Here is a 15,072-nt window from a genome sequence, read left to right as displayed (position 1 = left end):
ATGCATCAACATCCTTTCTTTTTGTCTTTTTAAGAGACAGAGTCTCACTCTGTTGCCCAGGCTGGAGTACAGTGGCATGATCATAGCTCACTGCAGCCTTGAACTCCTGGGCTGACTGATCCTCCTGCCTTGGCCTCCTGAGTAGCTAGGACTACAGGTATGCACAACTACTCCTGGCTGATTTTTACATTTTTTTGTAGAGATGAGGTCTTCCTGTATTGCCCAGGCTGGCCTTGGACTCCTAGGCTCGAGTGATCCTTCCACCTTGGCCTCTGCAAGCACTGGGATTACAGGCATGAAGCATCATGCCCAGCCTGCATTAGCAGCTTTCCTGATTGGCTGATATCAGTGCCTTACCAGTAGTTAAATTTTTTCTTAATATTGTCAAAAGCTATGAATGACAAGCAAAGGAGAGTTATTGGTTCCTGCAATTGCAAAATGCTGGGGTAGACACCAAGCATTGGGAAAAGATGGCTCCAGGTGCTTAAATAATGACATTAGTAGTCTTCATCTTCTGGGTTGACTTTATTCTCAAGGCCTTTCCTCATCGAGTCAAAGAAAGTTAACTACTCCAGATTTACTTTCAATGTAGGATCCCAGCAGAAATATAGGGCTGCTTTCTCAATAATTCTAGCACATGACTTGGCATGGTGGCTTGTGCCTGTAATCCCAAAATTTTTGAGTCCAGGAGGTCGAGGTTTCACTGAGTCATGATGTACCACTGCACTCTGGCCTGGGTGACAGAGCAAGACCTTGTCGCAAAAGAAAATAAAAAATAAAAATTAGTTGGGCATGGTGTTGCATGCCTATAGTCCCAGCTACTCAGGGGCCTGAGATGAGAGGATCATTAGAGTAGGAGCTTGAGGCTACAGTGAGCCAGGATCATGTCACTGCACTCCAGCCTGGGTGACAGAGTGAAACCCTGTCTCTTAAAATAACAATAACAGTAATAATTCTAGCATATGTCCCTGAGTTGACATTCATTGGCTCTCTTGGGTTCCAGTGTTATCCTTGAACCAATTGCTTTGGCTGGAAGGGGGTGAAACATGCTCATTGGCTGGGCCTGATCACGGGCTGAAATCTTCCATTCACAGAGACCAAGAGGTAGTGATTTCTCAAAGGAAAACCACAGTGCTATTACCAGAAGAAGAGAATGGATATTGGGTTGGAAGAAAAAAAGTCATTATATCTGGGATGCTTTTCCAAAATATGGATACCCAGATGCCACCCAGGGTCACAGAATTGGGGTTTCTGTATTTTTTTTAGTTTTTGTTGTAAAAGACCGCCTTAGTTACGTGGTTAAATTATGCTTGCTAAATTTAGCCACTGTGGGTGCAGAGCCCTACCATAGACAGATGATTTTGAATTACAAATGGAAAACATTTTCTACTTTCCCAAATATTGCTCTGTACATGGTGGTTTCCTTATTAGTAATGCATAGAACCCACGCCTTGTGAGAACAGATTCGGTGCCAAGACAAATGGTTTCTTGTTCCTGAATATTGCTTTCCAGGCCAAGATAAGTTCAGAAAAGAGCAGTTATCCATTATGCATTGGGGTGCCTCCTTTTCTTCTTCCTTATGTTTCTTGGGACTCTTAGAGTTTGTTTTTCTTGTAGTTTTCCAGACTTTCTTTTTTTCAGGTAGTTTTGTGAACAGATATTTTAATGTGAGCTTTTTTCACAGTCTTCATTCCTCTGTGTTACGTTATTACTCTTTTTGTTTGTATCAGGCTCTTAAGTATTTAATCACAAATAAATCTGCTGCTGTCAGTTTTCTTTTGGAAAAACAGCAGTCTTCTTGGGAAAGACTATTAAAAGCTGTCTTGTATTGGGCTGACATAATGGGCTTTTAGGGCCAGCAGAAGAAAATTAATTTTCATATTATGTCTGTTCTTCCAAGAACAGAGAAAAAACAACTTTTATTATTCACTAAGATTTTAAATTAATGCAAACCAGCTTCCTTTTTGGAGGAAGACAATAGTCAAATTAGTTTTGCTTTAGAATGTTAATATGAGAGATTATGCTTGGTTGTCTGGTTTCCAGAGTTAAAGATCTTAAGAGAGATGAAGTCTGACAAACAGTGCTGTAGGAAAATTATAAAAGATTTGTCCTTTGCAGTGAGACTCACGGCTGGTTTTCTGGGAGGAGAAATTCTACAGCAACATGCAGAGATATACAGAGGCAGAGAGTGTAGAGATGTGGGAAAATAGAAACCCCACATCTGGTTGTCTCTAGAGCTAGGATCTTAGAGGACAGTAAGCAAGTATGAGTTAGCAATGAGGTGTGACTGCCCAAAGAGATTTACAAAGAAGGATATTCACTGTAGGATTGCTTGTTGCCCTAGTCCATCTGGGCTGCTAAAACAAAATCCTTTACACTGAGTACTTTATAAACAACAGAAATGTATTGTGCACACTTCTGGAGGCTATAAAGTCCAAGATCCAGGTGCCGGCAGATTTGGTGTCTGGTGAGGGCCTGTTACAGCGCCTTTTGTGTCCTCATGTGGTAGAAGGGGTGAATAAGCTCTTGGGATTCGGCTATATGGTCACAAAGGACATATTCACGAGAGCTGAGCCCTCATGTCCTAATCGCCTCCCAAAGGCCCCACCTCTTAATACTATCACATTGGGGATTAAGTTTCAACATAGGAATTTTGGAGAGACACAGACATTAGACCATAGCACTTATAAAAGTTTTAAGTCCATCAGAAGTATATCAATATAATATGAATCATCTGTTGGAAAGATTGCTGTGAATTTGTATTTCTACTTGGAAAGATACCTAGCATATACGTATGTGTTAAATGTAGAGAAACAAGCAGCTTCTGGCAATAGCCAGGGTACAGAATTGCATATGTAATTTAAAATTTTCTAGTGGCCAAATTATTGAGAAAGTTTCCTTTTTTCCCATACTGTCTTCAAAATCTAGTATGCATTTTATACTTACAGTACATCTCACTTCAGGCTAGCTATATTTTAAGTGCTGAATAGCCACCTGTGGTTGGTGGCTGCCTTAGGACAGAGCAGATATCGATCTTCAGGTAGGAAATGTTTGAAAGAATGCACCAAAGTTTTTGTTTTGTTTAGCTTTGTTCTTTAATGTGACTGTGAATCACAGTGAAATAGGGAAACGTAAACATTTTGTGGAAAAAAGGGGTATCAGGAGATGTTAGGAAAGAGAATCACTACAGAAACTTTATTAGTCAGGAAAGGTAACCTGTGATTTGGTAGACTTTGATTAGCTGTTCATATAAATCCCAAGTGAAATGTAGACTTGAGACCTGAATGTGAAACCATTGTGTCATGGATACATAATGTGATTGACATTTTTTATTTGGGGGAAATAAGATTCTCATAGTTTTGTTTTGTTTTTTAAGAAAAGCAGAGGGAATGATTTTCTGTGTCATATGTCGATAGGTCAAACAAAATGAAGAACTAAGAGTTGACCACTGGGTTTAGCATCATTGGTCCATTGGTAGCCTTTGACCAAACTGTTTCTTTGGAACAGTGAGGGTGAAAATCTCACTGGACTGGCTTCAAGAGATAATGAGAGGAGATGATTGGAAACAACGCATATAGTCAACTCTTTGCACAGGTGGAGGGAGTGTGAGTTGAAAATTTGTTTTTGTTTGGGTTTTTTAGCTCTTGTTTTATAATGATGTTTACATCTGATGGAAGTGATCCAAAAAGGGAAAGAATCAATATGGGAGAATAGCACTTTGCATGAAAAAGGAAATTCACGGGGGATATGACAGCTGCCTTACCACAGTTGACAGGGCTTCATTTACAAAGACATTAGGCCCACTCAGCATGGCCCTTGACTAGACCTGAAATCACAGTGGGTATAAGGTATATTAAAACTGGGTGGACTCAGTACCTGAAAGTACATTCCTGCAGTTAGTTCTGCCCCCAAGCTAGGATGGCTTACTATAAGGCGCAGTAAAAAATGTTCTTATCAGAAATGTCAAAGCATCTATAAGTTAGACTAGTATTTCTCAACTTTTATGTTTTCTGCACACTTATGAATATAATTTTTGGTAACAAACTTGAAAAGACTCGAAACAATGCTAAGCAGGTGAGCAACAGTGATAGCACAATCACACTTCAGTGTAACAGTGGCCTCAGAAGTATCCTCAATTAGTGTGCTGTTAGAAACAGAGTGTCTAGATCTATTGTCTCTAGACCAGACAGTCTGGAGCACAGTGGCGTGATCATAGCTCCTGTAACTTCGAACTTCTGGGCTCAAGTGATACTCTCACCTGATCCTCCCACCTCAGCCTCCTGAGTAACTAGGACTAAACTTTTTGTAGACAAGGTCTCACTATGTTGCCCTTGCTGGTCTCGAACTCCTGGCCTCAGTTCACCCTGCTTCAGCCTCCCAAAGTGCTGGGATTACAGGTGTCAGCCTCCACACGACCCCAGTGTGCTATTCTTTTGGTTGCTCCTCAACACTTCTTTGCTTTGAGCAGGCTCTCTTTTGTTCTAAAAGACAACATTCCTACATATTTCAGTAAAAATATGCAGTCTCTTTTTGTTGCCCACTGGAAGTTATTCATTGCTTCCTCCAGAAGAAGAAATTTGTGCCCTACTGTACAGTCTGCACAGGGTCATTTAAACTGGTAAGCTCACAATCCAATCTGACAGACACTATAAAAGGCATATCAGTCAGTAATCTGTTGCAGACAACAGAATCCACTCTACCCAATATAAGCGGAAAGGGCTGTTGTACTGATCCAGGGAATGAAGAGTATACAAGTTTGTTGGAATGGCTGGAGAGCCGACTGCAGTCTGAGCTCCCAGGACCACTCTGCTCTGCTGTCTTCAGGAAAGGAAGCTGCCACATCATGTCAAGAAGCTGATCAATCAAGAAGCAAGGAGCTCCTGGCACCCTGACTTAACTACAGACCCTTGCTGCCGACTCTGCCTGGATCCCCAGAGCCACCACTGCTACTTCAGAAAGCTGGAGAATCAAGAAGCTGCTGACTCTAGAACCATGATACCCCTGTCACTGTCTGCAAAACCAAAACGATGCTTTTATCCTCTCCTTTGCACCACTGACTCAGTTCCAAGTCAGAGTCTCTCATGAGTGCATCTGACTTGTGGAATCTAAATCACATCCAGAACTCTTAACTGCAAAGGAGTTGAGGACATTTCAGTTTTAGCTTTCCAACTTTTGCACAATGGAAGGGGACTGAAGTGGGTATTGAGCAAGTCATTCCACAGAATCTGCCACAGACAGTATTTTTCTCCAATCATAACAAAAATAAATGAGACATATTGATGGAAAGTTGGTCACACACTAGCCAAAAGTTCCCTGTACATGGGTGTGCTGTTGCGTAGCTGGCACGCCCATGTAGGAACCACCTTATTGGGTGAAGAGGTAAAAATGGGCAATCCAGCCTCAGCTGGCTGCTTGAGGTAGACTTTCCAACCATGAGTGTCAGTGATTGCATAGTTTCAGCACAAATAGAAGTAAGGACATAAATATCTATCTTGCATTTTATGACCAGAAAAAAAGTGTCTCTAGAAGCACTGCCAGCCACGAAGTATTCCCCAGTGTCAGTTCCATAGATCAAGCGCAGGTTGATGTTTTGCAGATGGATTGTCTTTGCTCCTGTGCACTTGTCACAGTCCTCGCAAAGCAGCTGCCTGTCAGAGACTGGTAAAGCAGCGGAGCAGGTTTCCTATCCGCCTGACTGAAGCCAGCAGTGACCTCATTCAAGAAAGGCCAGATCAACCTGACATGTTCTCCCTGTGCCAGATAAATATCTTTCTAATGCTTTTGGCATTCAGATAGTCATGTATTCATTCAGCAGCTATTTGTGGAGACCGCTATGCGCTAAGTGCTTGGGATACACCGTGAACAAAACAGATGAGGTTCCTGCCCCCTCATGGAGCTGACATTCTAGTGGAGGGAGAAGACCATGTCCCAGTAAACAAATGCGTAACTAGGATGACTTCCGACAGTGATGAGGGCTATGGAGTAGGAGGTTATAGCATATAACGAGTGTGTGTGGGAGGGGGCCAGTTTAGATCTGGCGACAGAGAATCTGGTGTCCACTCCTGATTCGTCCACTGACAGCCAACTGCTCACTGTAGCCTCCCATTGCACCAGCTCTGCAGGGGTTGCTGCTTGCTTGGTGGCTGCATCACTCCAACCTCAAAAGCTGATATTGGTTTGAAGACCTGCAAGAATGATGATTTATGCCTGGGTCAAGAGAGTTTTCAGTGAACAGTCAGAACAAGGCGTGTTTAAGACTAAGGCTGCAATTGAGTAGGTGTAGCTCCCTGAAGCTTCCCATGTTCCCTGTGGGATATGGCTGAAGGTCAGTGATCAGGGTGGTGAAGTGGCTGCCAAGTTGAAGGAGCCAAAACTGAGATCTTGTCCTTTTTGCTGTTGTGCTGCATTCAGGGGGTCTCCCTACTAGCATTTGAGATGCCTCTTGGGCATAGTTATGTTCTTCCATGGCCTTTTTTTTTTTTTTTTTTTAGTCTGCAATGCTGCTCAAACTGACAATGTCATAATCCTTATTTTTTTTTTTTTTTTTTTTGAGGATGGAGTCTCACCCTGTCACCCAGGCTAGATTGCTTAATGGTGTCATCTCAGCTCACTGCAACTTCTGCCTCCCAGGAAGTGATTCTCCTGCCTCAGCCTCCCGAGTAGCTGGGATTACAGGCTCATGCCACCATGCCTGGCTAATTTTTTGTATCTTTAGTAGAGGCGGGGTTTCGCCGTGTTGACCAGGCTGGTCTCGAACTCCTGACCTCGTGATCCGCCCACCTCAGCCTCCCAAAGTGTGGTCTCTTTGAGACTTCATAAATTAGGCCTCATCAGGCTTGGCTGTGGCTGCCACAGCTAGAGGGGCCGAATCTGGAGCTCCGAGACAAGTTCTCTAGACTGCTGTTACTTCTTTGTGTCCTTGAGGAGAGGCCTAACTGTGAAATAGGCTGTGTTTCTCTCTGCCCCCATCCCTTTGGACTCACAATACTAAGACTCAAGGCACACCTAGGGCTTGGGAGTCACAGATAGGAGGGGAAAACTGTAAACTGTCTGCTTCTCAGGGCTGTCCTCTATCAAATAGGAAACCACATACATAGAAAAACACTTTCCATAGGAGAGCTGCTCAGGGATACCCCCATGTCCTCTCCTACAGGTCCACTGCCCCTAGAAAGCACCTCCACACTGAATCATCCTTTTCCCTACCTTATTCTGGGATATTTATCCTAGAGCCTTGTGAAATCTGCCTATTGCAATATTTGACATTTTGAGAGAAGCTGTGTTCTCTTGGTGTCTTATTTTTCATCTGCTCCCTGTGGAAACCTCCTGATCTGTACTCCGCATCTGCCCAGTGCTGCCGTTTCTCATAGGTCCTGTGCTCGGTAGTCTTGCATGTTCATCTTTGACTAGAAGCAGCTCTCCTGGGTCGTGCACCCACTAATAATGTGCATGGAACCACCTCAACTGCCTCCCACTCTATCGGAGCAATGGTTGCATCTTCTCTTTTAGAACCTGAGCTTGAGGTCTGGCCTCAGGAAGCAGGCAGGGTACAGAGGCAGTAGGAATGTGCCATCTCTTCTTACCAGTCCCACATTTTCCCATCAGTCTACCCAATTCCCTGTTCCTGTGCTGTATCTGACCCCCCTGGCAGGGCTTCCCTTGAATTTCCAACCTTTCCCCCAAAGAGGGTCTTGCCTCTACAGAGGGTCTGGGTGAGTCAGTGTGATTTCCTCTGACCTGTGGCCTTTCTTTGGGCAGGTTCATGTGTATTTTTCGTTAATATCTTTCAAGAGATCTAAGTGGCTCCTAAGACATACTTATCCTTCTCTTCTTCAGCCTGTCCTCAGAAGGTCACCCTTTCTCATTAGAAAGCTGGGCCAGTGAAAAAAACAAAAAGAAGAGGAAACCCTCTGCCCCATCCCACCCTTGCTGCCAGTCCTCACCCCTCCAAATCAAGCCTGGCCAGGACTTCAGGACACACCAGGTCATTTCCGTCACATTACAGGAGAAGTACAGGCTCTCAGTGATCTCTTTCAGTTTGTCTACACTTAATCATATGTAGCAGATCTCAGAGTTCTAGCATGGAGTTTGGCCACTCTCTTGTTTCAATAAGTTGTCTTTATATATTGAGCTATTTTTTGCTTTTTTCCAAGAGTGCCAAGGAGTTATTATGCAAATGGTACTCCACTTCTTTCCAAGAAGTTCTTCAACTGCTATATATTTTAAATAGTGAGAAGATAAAGGTAAAATATGTCAGAAGGTTAAGAGGAACATATTTTTTAAAATTAGAAAGTTAGGACAAGAAAAGATAAAAGAAATGAGTAAATGGATTAAAATTAACAGTGATGAGACAAAATCTGAACAGTTTCAGAAGTCAGAGAATTAGATGAAAGTGCAAAAAAAGAACTCTAAGAGTGAAGTATGGCAAAAATATAAAATTAAATGAGAGAAGAGGTTTAAAAGAGCTAGGCTTTTAAATTTTTAATAAAATCTTAAAGATTAAAGGGCTAGAAAAGAACATGGTAAGATAATTAAATCATCTTAGTATTTAAAGATTAAAAAGCTAAAAGAATGTAAACAATGTGTAAGGATGTCTCTTTCTGTAATATTCCAAATTAAGGATGCATGTATATTTACTGATGTAGAAAGATGTATAAGACCTCTAGTTTAGAAAGAAAAGCAAGTCACGGAACATTGTATAGTCCAAACATATATATTGCATAAAAGTTTGCAGATAGAGAAAAGAGTGGTAGGAAGCCAAACTACTGAAGTGGTAGGGAGATACTGAAGAGGAAAGGGAGTGGGGTGGGAGGTGTCATGGACCTCGTCAGTCAGTCCCCTTAGATGCCCTCAGGTCCCTTTACTGCACAGATCTGTGCTCTTTTTCCCATCCTGAGTTCCATGGACCTCCAGCACTCACAATGGTGCTTGCAGGTGAACTGCCTTTGCACCCCTGCATCCCACATGTGTAGACAGCTTGAAGGATTCACTTGGGCCTTTACATCACCCCATCCTCACTCCCACCCTGCGGCCCTCAGCCAGTGACTGAGGCTGCAGGAAATGGAAGCCTCGCCCCTTGTCTCAGATGGGGACAACTCTGAGATGTCAGTTACCTTGAGCATCAGTGTCCGAAATATAAAGCAAGCTACATATGTGATTTTACATTTTCTAGTAGCCACATAAAAATTCATTCTAATAAGGGGCTAGGCATGGCGCTCGTGCTTGTAATCCCAACGCTTTGGGTGGGAGGATCACTTGAGCTGAGGAGTTTCAGACCACTGTGGGCAACATAGGGAGACCCATGTCTATACAAATAATGTTTTAAAAAATTAGCCAGATGTGATGGTGCACACTTGTGGTCCCAGCTACTTGGGAGGTTGAGGCAGGAGTATCTCCTGAGCCTGGGAAGTCAAAGCTATAGTGAGTTTTGATCATGCCACTGCACTCCACCCTGGGTGGCAGAGTGAGACCCTGTCTCAAAAAAAATTTTTTTACTTAAAAAAAATCATTCTAACAATGTATTTATATCATTCAACATGTAATCAGTGTGAAAAATTAATGAGATGTTTTAAATTCATTTTTATTTGTACTAAGTCTTCAAAACCCAGTGTGTAACACACTTCACTTGGGATGCCCCCATTTCAGTTGCTCAGTAGTGGCTAGTGGCTACCCAGTCAGACAGCACAGCATCAGTCACATGGAAGCTGCTCCTCCACAGGGTTCTGCCTGAAACTGAAGTCTCACTGGGTTTCTTCTCGTTCCCTGTCCTGCTTCCTCCACTCCCTTAACGGTAACTTTTGCGGGCACTGCTTAATAAATCTTTTGCATACAAGTATTATCTTTGTAACTGAAATAAATCTGGAAGGTTCAAAAGAAAGAAAAAAGAAAATGTCTGTCATCCCGAAGCCCCGATTTGTTATTTATTTGTTGGTATATCACTAAGGTAGCTGTAAACTCTAGTGACACTGGGTTTTAGAAGACTCGGGGTTCCTTTGGGTAAAGAACAACTGATAACATAACAGAACCCTGGTTTCTTGTGCTTTGTCATAAGTGGGTGACTTGAGCCTTTGATGTCTAGTTGCTGCCAAGATAAGTGGCCTGAAGCCAGCCTACGGTGATTACCTAGAAGTCTGGGTCAGGTATGCAGCATGTGGCCTCCTGGGCCCAGGAAAGGCGATGGGGGAAGCCAGGTCATCATTTATAAGAGGAATACCAGAGAGACCTGGCAAGAGAGAAGACAAAGGGGATAGATAGGAGGTTATGTGAGTCTTGAGCCCTTCCTGCATTAGGCACAGGTCATTAGAGTGACTTTTTTGGGTTGTTTGTTTTGTTTTGTTTTGTTTTGTTTGAAACAGTCTCACTCTGTCACCCAGGCTGGAGTGCAGTGGTGCGATCTCAGCTCACTGCAACCTCTCCCTCCCGGGTTCAAGTGATTCCTTTGCCTCAGCCTCCCAGATAGCTAGGATTAGAGGTGTGAGCCACCATGACCGGCCTGTTTTGTTGTTGTTTGTTTTTTAATATGCCTGCAGCCTTGGGTCTAATTGGCACCACTATAGAACTGTCAGAGTGGCCAGTGCCTGTCTGATTCCAAAGCCCCAACTTGTGTGGAGTGGCTCTTCTTGGTCTCCAGCCTCACAGCACTCCCTTCTCATGTGTAAAACCTTTCTGAGCCATTAGGCCATTTTTTTTTCCTCCTTCCCTCCCTCCCTTCCTTCCTTCATTTCCCTCACTCCCTCCCTGCCTCTTTCCTTCCCTCAGGACTCCAGCCAGAGATCCAGAGATGTCACATCTTTCTTAAAAAGACATTATAAACAGTCCCCTTGACCAAGGTATTATATAAGATTGCTTTTTAATTTTCCATTTCCAAGTAATTGGATTTTTCTGGCTTGTTTGTCTGTCAGGTGAGGTATAGATGAGTGAAGAGCCCTGCTAATTGGCTCAGAAAATAATTCCAGTCAGAAAGAGTGTGATGCCTACATTTCCTAATAGAGTAGCCCCATCATCCCACAACTGCCTTTTCCACCTTCCTTGATGCATCGTCGGAGAAAGGAGCAGGCACATCTCAGGAATGCATTTCTCAGTTTGTTCCTATGAACAAGCCATTTATTAATTCAGCAAGCATTTACTGCTTATATATACTATATCCTGTTACTCTTGAATGGTGGGCTTTGGTCCTTGTCTCCAGTGTTGTTGCCAGTCTAGGCCCTTTTTATGGCTTTTCTTGGATTTTTCAATTAGGAGATAAACCAAGTGCTCCTGGACTACCCCAGTGATGGCCACGAGGTCCTACCACTAGTGATTCTCCAAAAGCATTCTAGACATAGCTTCCCTTACCAATTCATACTGCCTTTCTCTAAACAGTCTGTGATTATTCAAATGCTCACTGGGCCTCCTTTTACTTTACACTCCACTGACTTAACTGATTGCTGAGGGATGTAACAGGACTTGGATGGTTCCATGGCCCAATGCCTTCCTTGATGCAGTAAGGTCACATGCGGTCTTGATGAGGCCCCTGGGTCTTGAGGGTGCTTCAGTGTCGCCCTCCTCCTTGCTTACCAGTGGGGCGGCCCTTCGGGAGGAGGGTAAAGCAGGCCAGGGATTGGCCTGCCGTTCTTCTCTGTCTCAGTGCCTTTCCTAACTCTTCTGCTTCAGGACAGCAGCCCAGCCTCCAAGCCCACTGATGGACCCGTTAATGAAGGGGCCCTGTGGGAGTCAGATGGCACAAACCATTCTATGGAAAGCAAAGTCGTCTCTCTCCTTCGGCATTCAGCCCCTTCAGACATGGCCAACGAAAGACCCTGAACTAGAGTCCCAGGTCAACCTGTAAGTAAGTAAAAGAAGCATCATCTCAGTTTGGGCTTATGTTCACTACAGCTTGAAATCCCTTAATGTTTAGGAAGAATAGACTTTTTACTTTTGAGGGGATAGTGGAGAGGGAGAGAGGAATGAATGTTTGGTTGGGAGACTGCATTTCTGTTCTTATTTGTGTGTTTAGTAATATTCATTGAGCACCTACTCCATCCAGGTCCTGTGTCAGACATAATGAGCAAAATAGATTCAGTTCTTGTCATCAGTGGGCTTGCAGCATATGGGACAGATAGCCATTAGTCAAATAATCACACAAATAAATACTAACAAATTGTAATAAGCTCTATGAAATGTGCTGCCTTAATTCAATAAACATTTATAGGATGCCTTCTACGTGACAGCAACCTACTGGAGATATTAGAGAATAAGACATTTTACCTACCTTTGAATATAAATAGTATGTGGAAGCAAAAACATTCCAATGTAATACAAAATAAATTTTAATAACTAGAATAGACAATACATCAGTAGACTCTAAGGCCTATAGGGTGGTAACTGTGTTTATATACACATATATATATATATTTATATTTATATTTTTAAAATATTTACTCCTGAATCCCCAGGCCTTTGTTATGGGGTATGATAATACTTGGATAAATGAATAAGTAAATGAATAAAGATGATACTACAAGAGAGGGGTGCTTAGCTTTCCAGGGGGAATCAAAGGCAGCCAGATGCAACAACATGATTGACTTCAAAACAAATGAGATGCTTCATCAGTTCAATGCAACAAATATTTGTATGCTTACTTACTGTACCCAGTGCTTTTGTGAAGCGAGTTCCTAGATAGGGACATGGATCAGAATCACCAATGGGACTTTAAAAATCATTTATGCCTGAGACCTGCCCCTTGAGATTCTGATTCAGTGGATCTGAAGTGGATGAAGGAAGATACTTTGTCTGCCCTCAAGGAACTCCCTACTTAACCAGGGAGACAGACAAGTCACCAGGTCATGACAGTGATGCTGGAGAAGCAGCGTGAATAACGTACTAAAGGAAACCATCACCTGCTGGAGGACAGGGAAGAGAAGGGGTAACAGTTGAACTTGGCCTTGTAGAATGAGCACTGATCAGGCAAGAGAGAGGGAAGAAGACTTCTTTAAACCGAGGATGCCACAAAGCAAAGGCTCACATGCATGAGGCTGTGTTGATAGACAGTAAACCAGTAGTTCTTAACCCGGGCTGCATGTGAAAATTACCCAGGGTAGCTTTAAAAACATGGACGTCCCCCCTGCCCCTCCAAAATTCTGAGGTCTAGGGTGGGACACAAGAACTCGCATTTTTACAAAGCTCCCCAGGTGATTCTCACGTGTAGTAGATGTTAAGAAACGCTGCTTTTAAGAAATGTAACCACAAATAAGTGAACACAAAATAATTATGAAGCACCTTATATGCCAAGCAATGGGCACCATTGACATCATGCACTGAAGAAGTGATGCAGTTTGGAATGTAAACGGGTCACATTGTTTAGATAAAATCGTGATGGTCAGTTCTGTGGTGGATTCTTAAGGAAAACTAGCGAAGCCAGGAGTCACTGTTGGCTTTTCAGAGCTTCCACACCTTCCAGAAACTGCCTCTCAGGTGAATAAGATAATTGAATGTCTCCTTGATCTGAAATGGTAATTTCAAATTTCAGGCGATACTGAATTATCTGAGCAAGATGGACCCGGGAGTCTCGCGGGTCCTTGGTGGCCCCAGCGCACTGCAGAGGAAGGGAGGGAACCCAGGGCATCAGCTCCAAAGGTGGGGCGGGTAGGTAGCCCGTCTTCCCTCTTTATCACTAATTAGGAGAAGGAATTTGTGTCCGGGGGGTTTGGAGGTAACCCCAGGACCCTCAGCGCTGCAGCTCGGGGCAAGAGTTAAAGTCCCCGCAGTGGAGCTTGTCTCCGCAGTGGAGCTTGTCCCCGCAGTGGAGCTTGCCCGCGCTGCCCCCTTTCCAGACTGCAAGGGCCACAGTGCACCTCGCGGATGACTTGTAACAGGGGCGGGCAGGAGCACTGGAGAGCCTATGAGCACAGCGGAAGCATCCCGAGGGTCCGCCTTCCGGCTCTATTGGTGGATCCGATTAGGGGTGGGACCGAGCTGTGGTGATTGGCGGCCGGAGGGATGGCAAAGCTGCCACGCGCTTGGTGGTGGGGGCTGCGGGACTGCGGCTGCTGCCGGGTAGGACCAGGTAGTGTGCACACCTCCGTCCTTAGGAAGGAGCCCAGCAACAGATTCTGGACTTGAGTGGCCTCACCCGCTGATGTCACCCAGCTGCATGTAGGAATGGGTGGAGTCAGGCCTTGCTCTGGACCCCAGATTTAGGGGCCGGACTTGAAACCAAATTCCAAGTAGCCAGAGAGTGGGTTCCCTGGAAAGATGTGTCTTTAAGAACCACTACCATTTTGTGGGCTGCCTATTCATTAACTCATTCATTGAACAAATATTTATCGATCACCTGTGTACCAGGCACCTTGCCCAAGCATCCTAAATGCATTTTCTCATTTGTTCACAAAACCCCAATGAGATAGGTGCTGTTATCTCCACTTTACAGGTAAGGGTGCGGAGGCCCAGCCTTTTCTGGGACGCACAGCTTGAAAGTGACGGAACAAGGACTGGACTTCGGTCTCTCTGGTCCAGTGCCCATCTCTTAACCTCAGCGCACTCAGACGTGCAGTCAGGAGAAAATTATTTATGGGATGGCAGCGTCCACAGGGCTTCTCGGTGCTGTCCAGTGAGGTATATAACAACAGTCCAGTGCTGAACACCAATGAAGTTGACCAAGCACCAAGTAAGGTCTTACACTAGGTACCACAGTACCACAAAGACGTACTTTGAAGTTGGTGCTTCTTAGGGAGTGGTAGGCAATGAACCTGTGAAGGGAGACAGAAATCAACCCATTGGGGAGTGGGAGCCATTGGTCTTGACTCTCTAGACGGGGCCTTAGCATGCTCAGATTTGAAAGTTGGAAAGATAAGTGGTGTCAGTAGGCAACTGGATTTCAGTAGGATGAGGCTGGTGGCAGGGAGACCTATCAGAGCAGAAGATATGAAGGTTAAGAGTTCTGATGAGCAACAGGAATGATGGGATTGATTTGGGAAGTATTTTGAGAAAGATTAGAGTGGATCTGGTAAGCGTATGAGTTGTGGGGTGAGGAAGTGAGGCTCAGAGCTTCAACTCAGGGGGCTGAGTAGTTGGTGTTGTCATTAATAAGAGGGCACT

General features: G+C 44.1%; 1 protein-coding gene across 2 annotated transcripts in view; it reads left to right on the top strand.

Annotated features, from left to right (window-relative positions):
- Positions 1–42: 42 nt before the first annotated feature.
- The window catches only part of GARNL3 (GTPase activating Rap/RanGAP domain-like 3), a 179,250-nt gene continuing 164,220 nt past the window's right edge, over positions 43–15,072 (top strand). The window contains exons 1-2 of one of the 2 annotated variants that reach the window (XM_011988461.1): positions 43–157; positions 11,650–11,820. In XM_011988461.1, coding sequence (XP_011843851.1) covers positions 11,678–11,820 — 143 coding nt within the window. In that variant the 5' untranslated portion in view covers positions 43–157; positions 11,650–11,677. Of the gene's footprint in view, positions 158–11,644; positions 11,821–15,072 lie in introns of those variants that run through there. The other variant, XM_011988456.1, reaches the window with a different exon arrangement.

This window comes from Mandrillus leucophaeus, unplaced genomic scaffold (genome assembly GCF_000951045.1).
Source record: "Mandrillus leucophaeus isolate KB7577 unplaced genomic scaffold, Mleu.le_1.0 Scaffold109, whole genome shotgun sequence".
NCBI lineage: Eukaryota > Metazoa > Chordata > Mammalia > Primates > Cercopithecidae > Mandrillus > Mandrillus leucophaeus.
The sequence above is the reverse complement of the archived record's forward strand: the minus strand, read 5'-3'. Positions and strand labels throughout refer to the sequence as shown.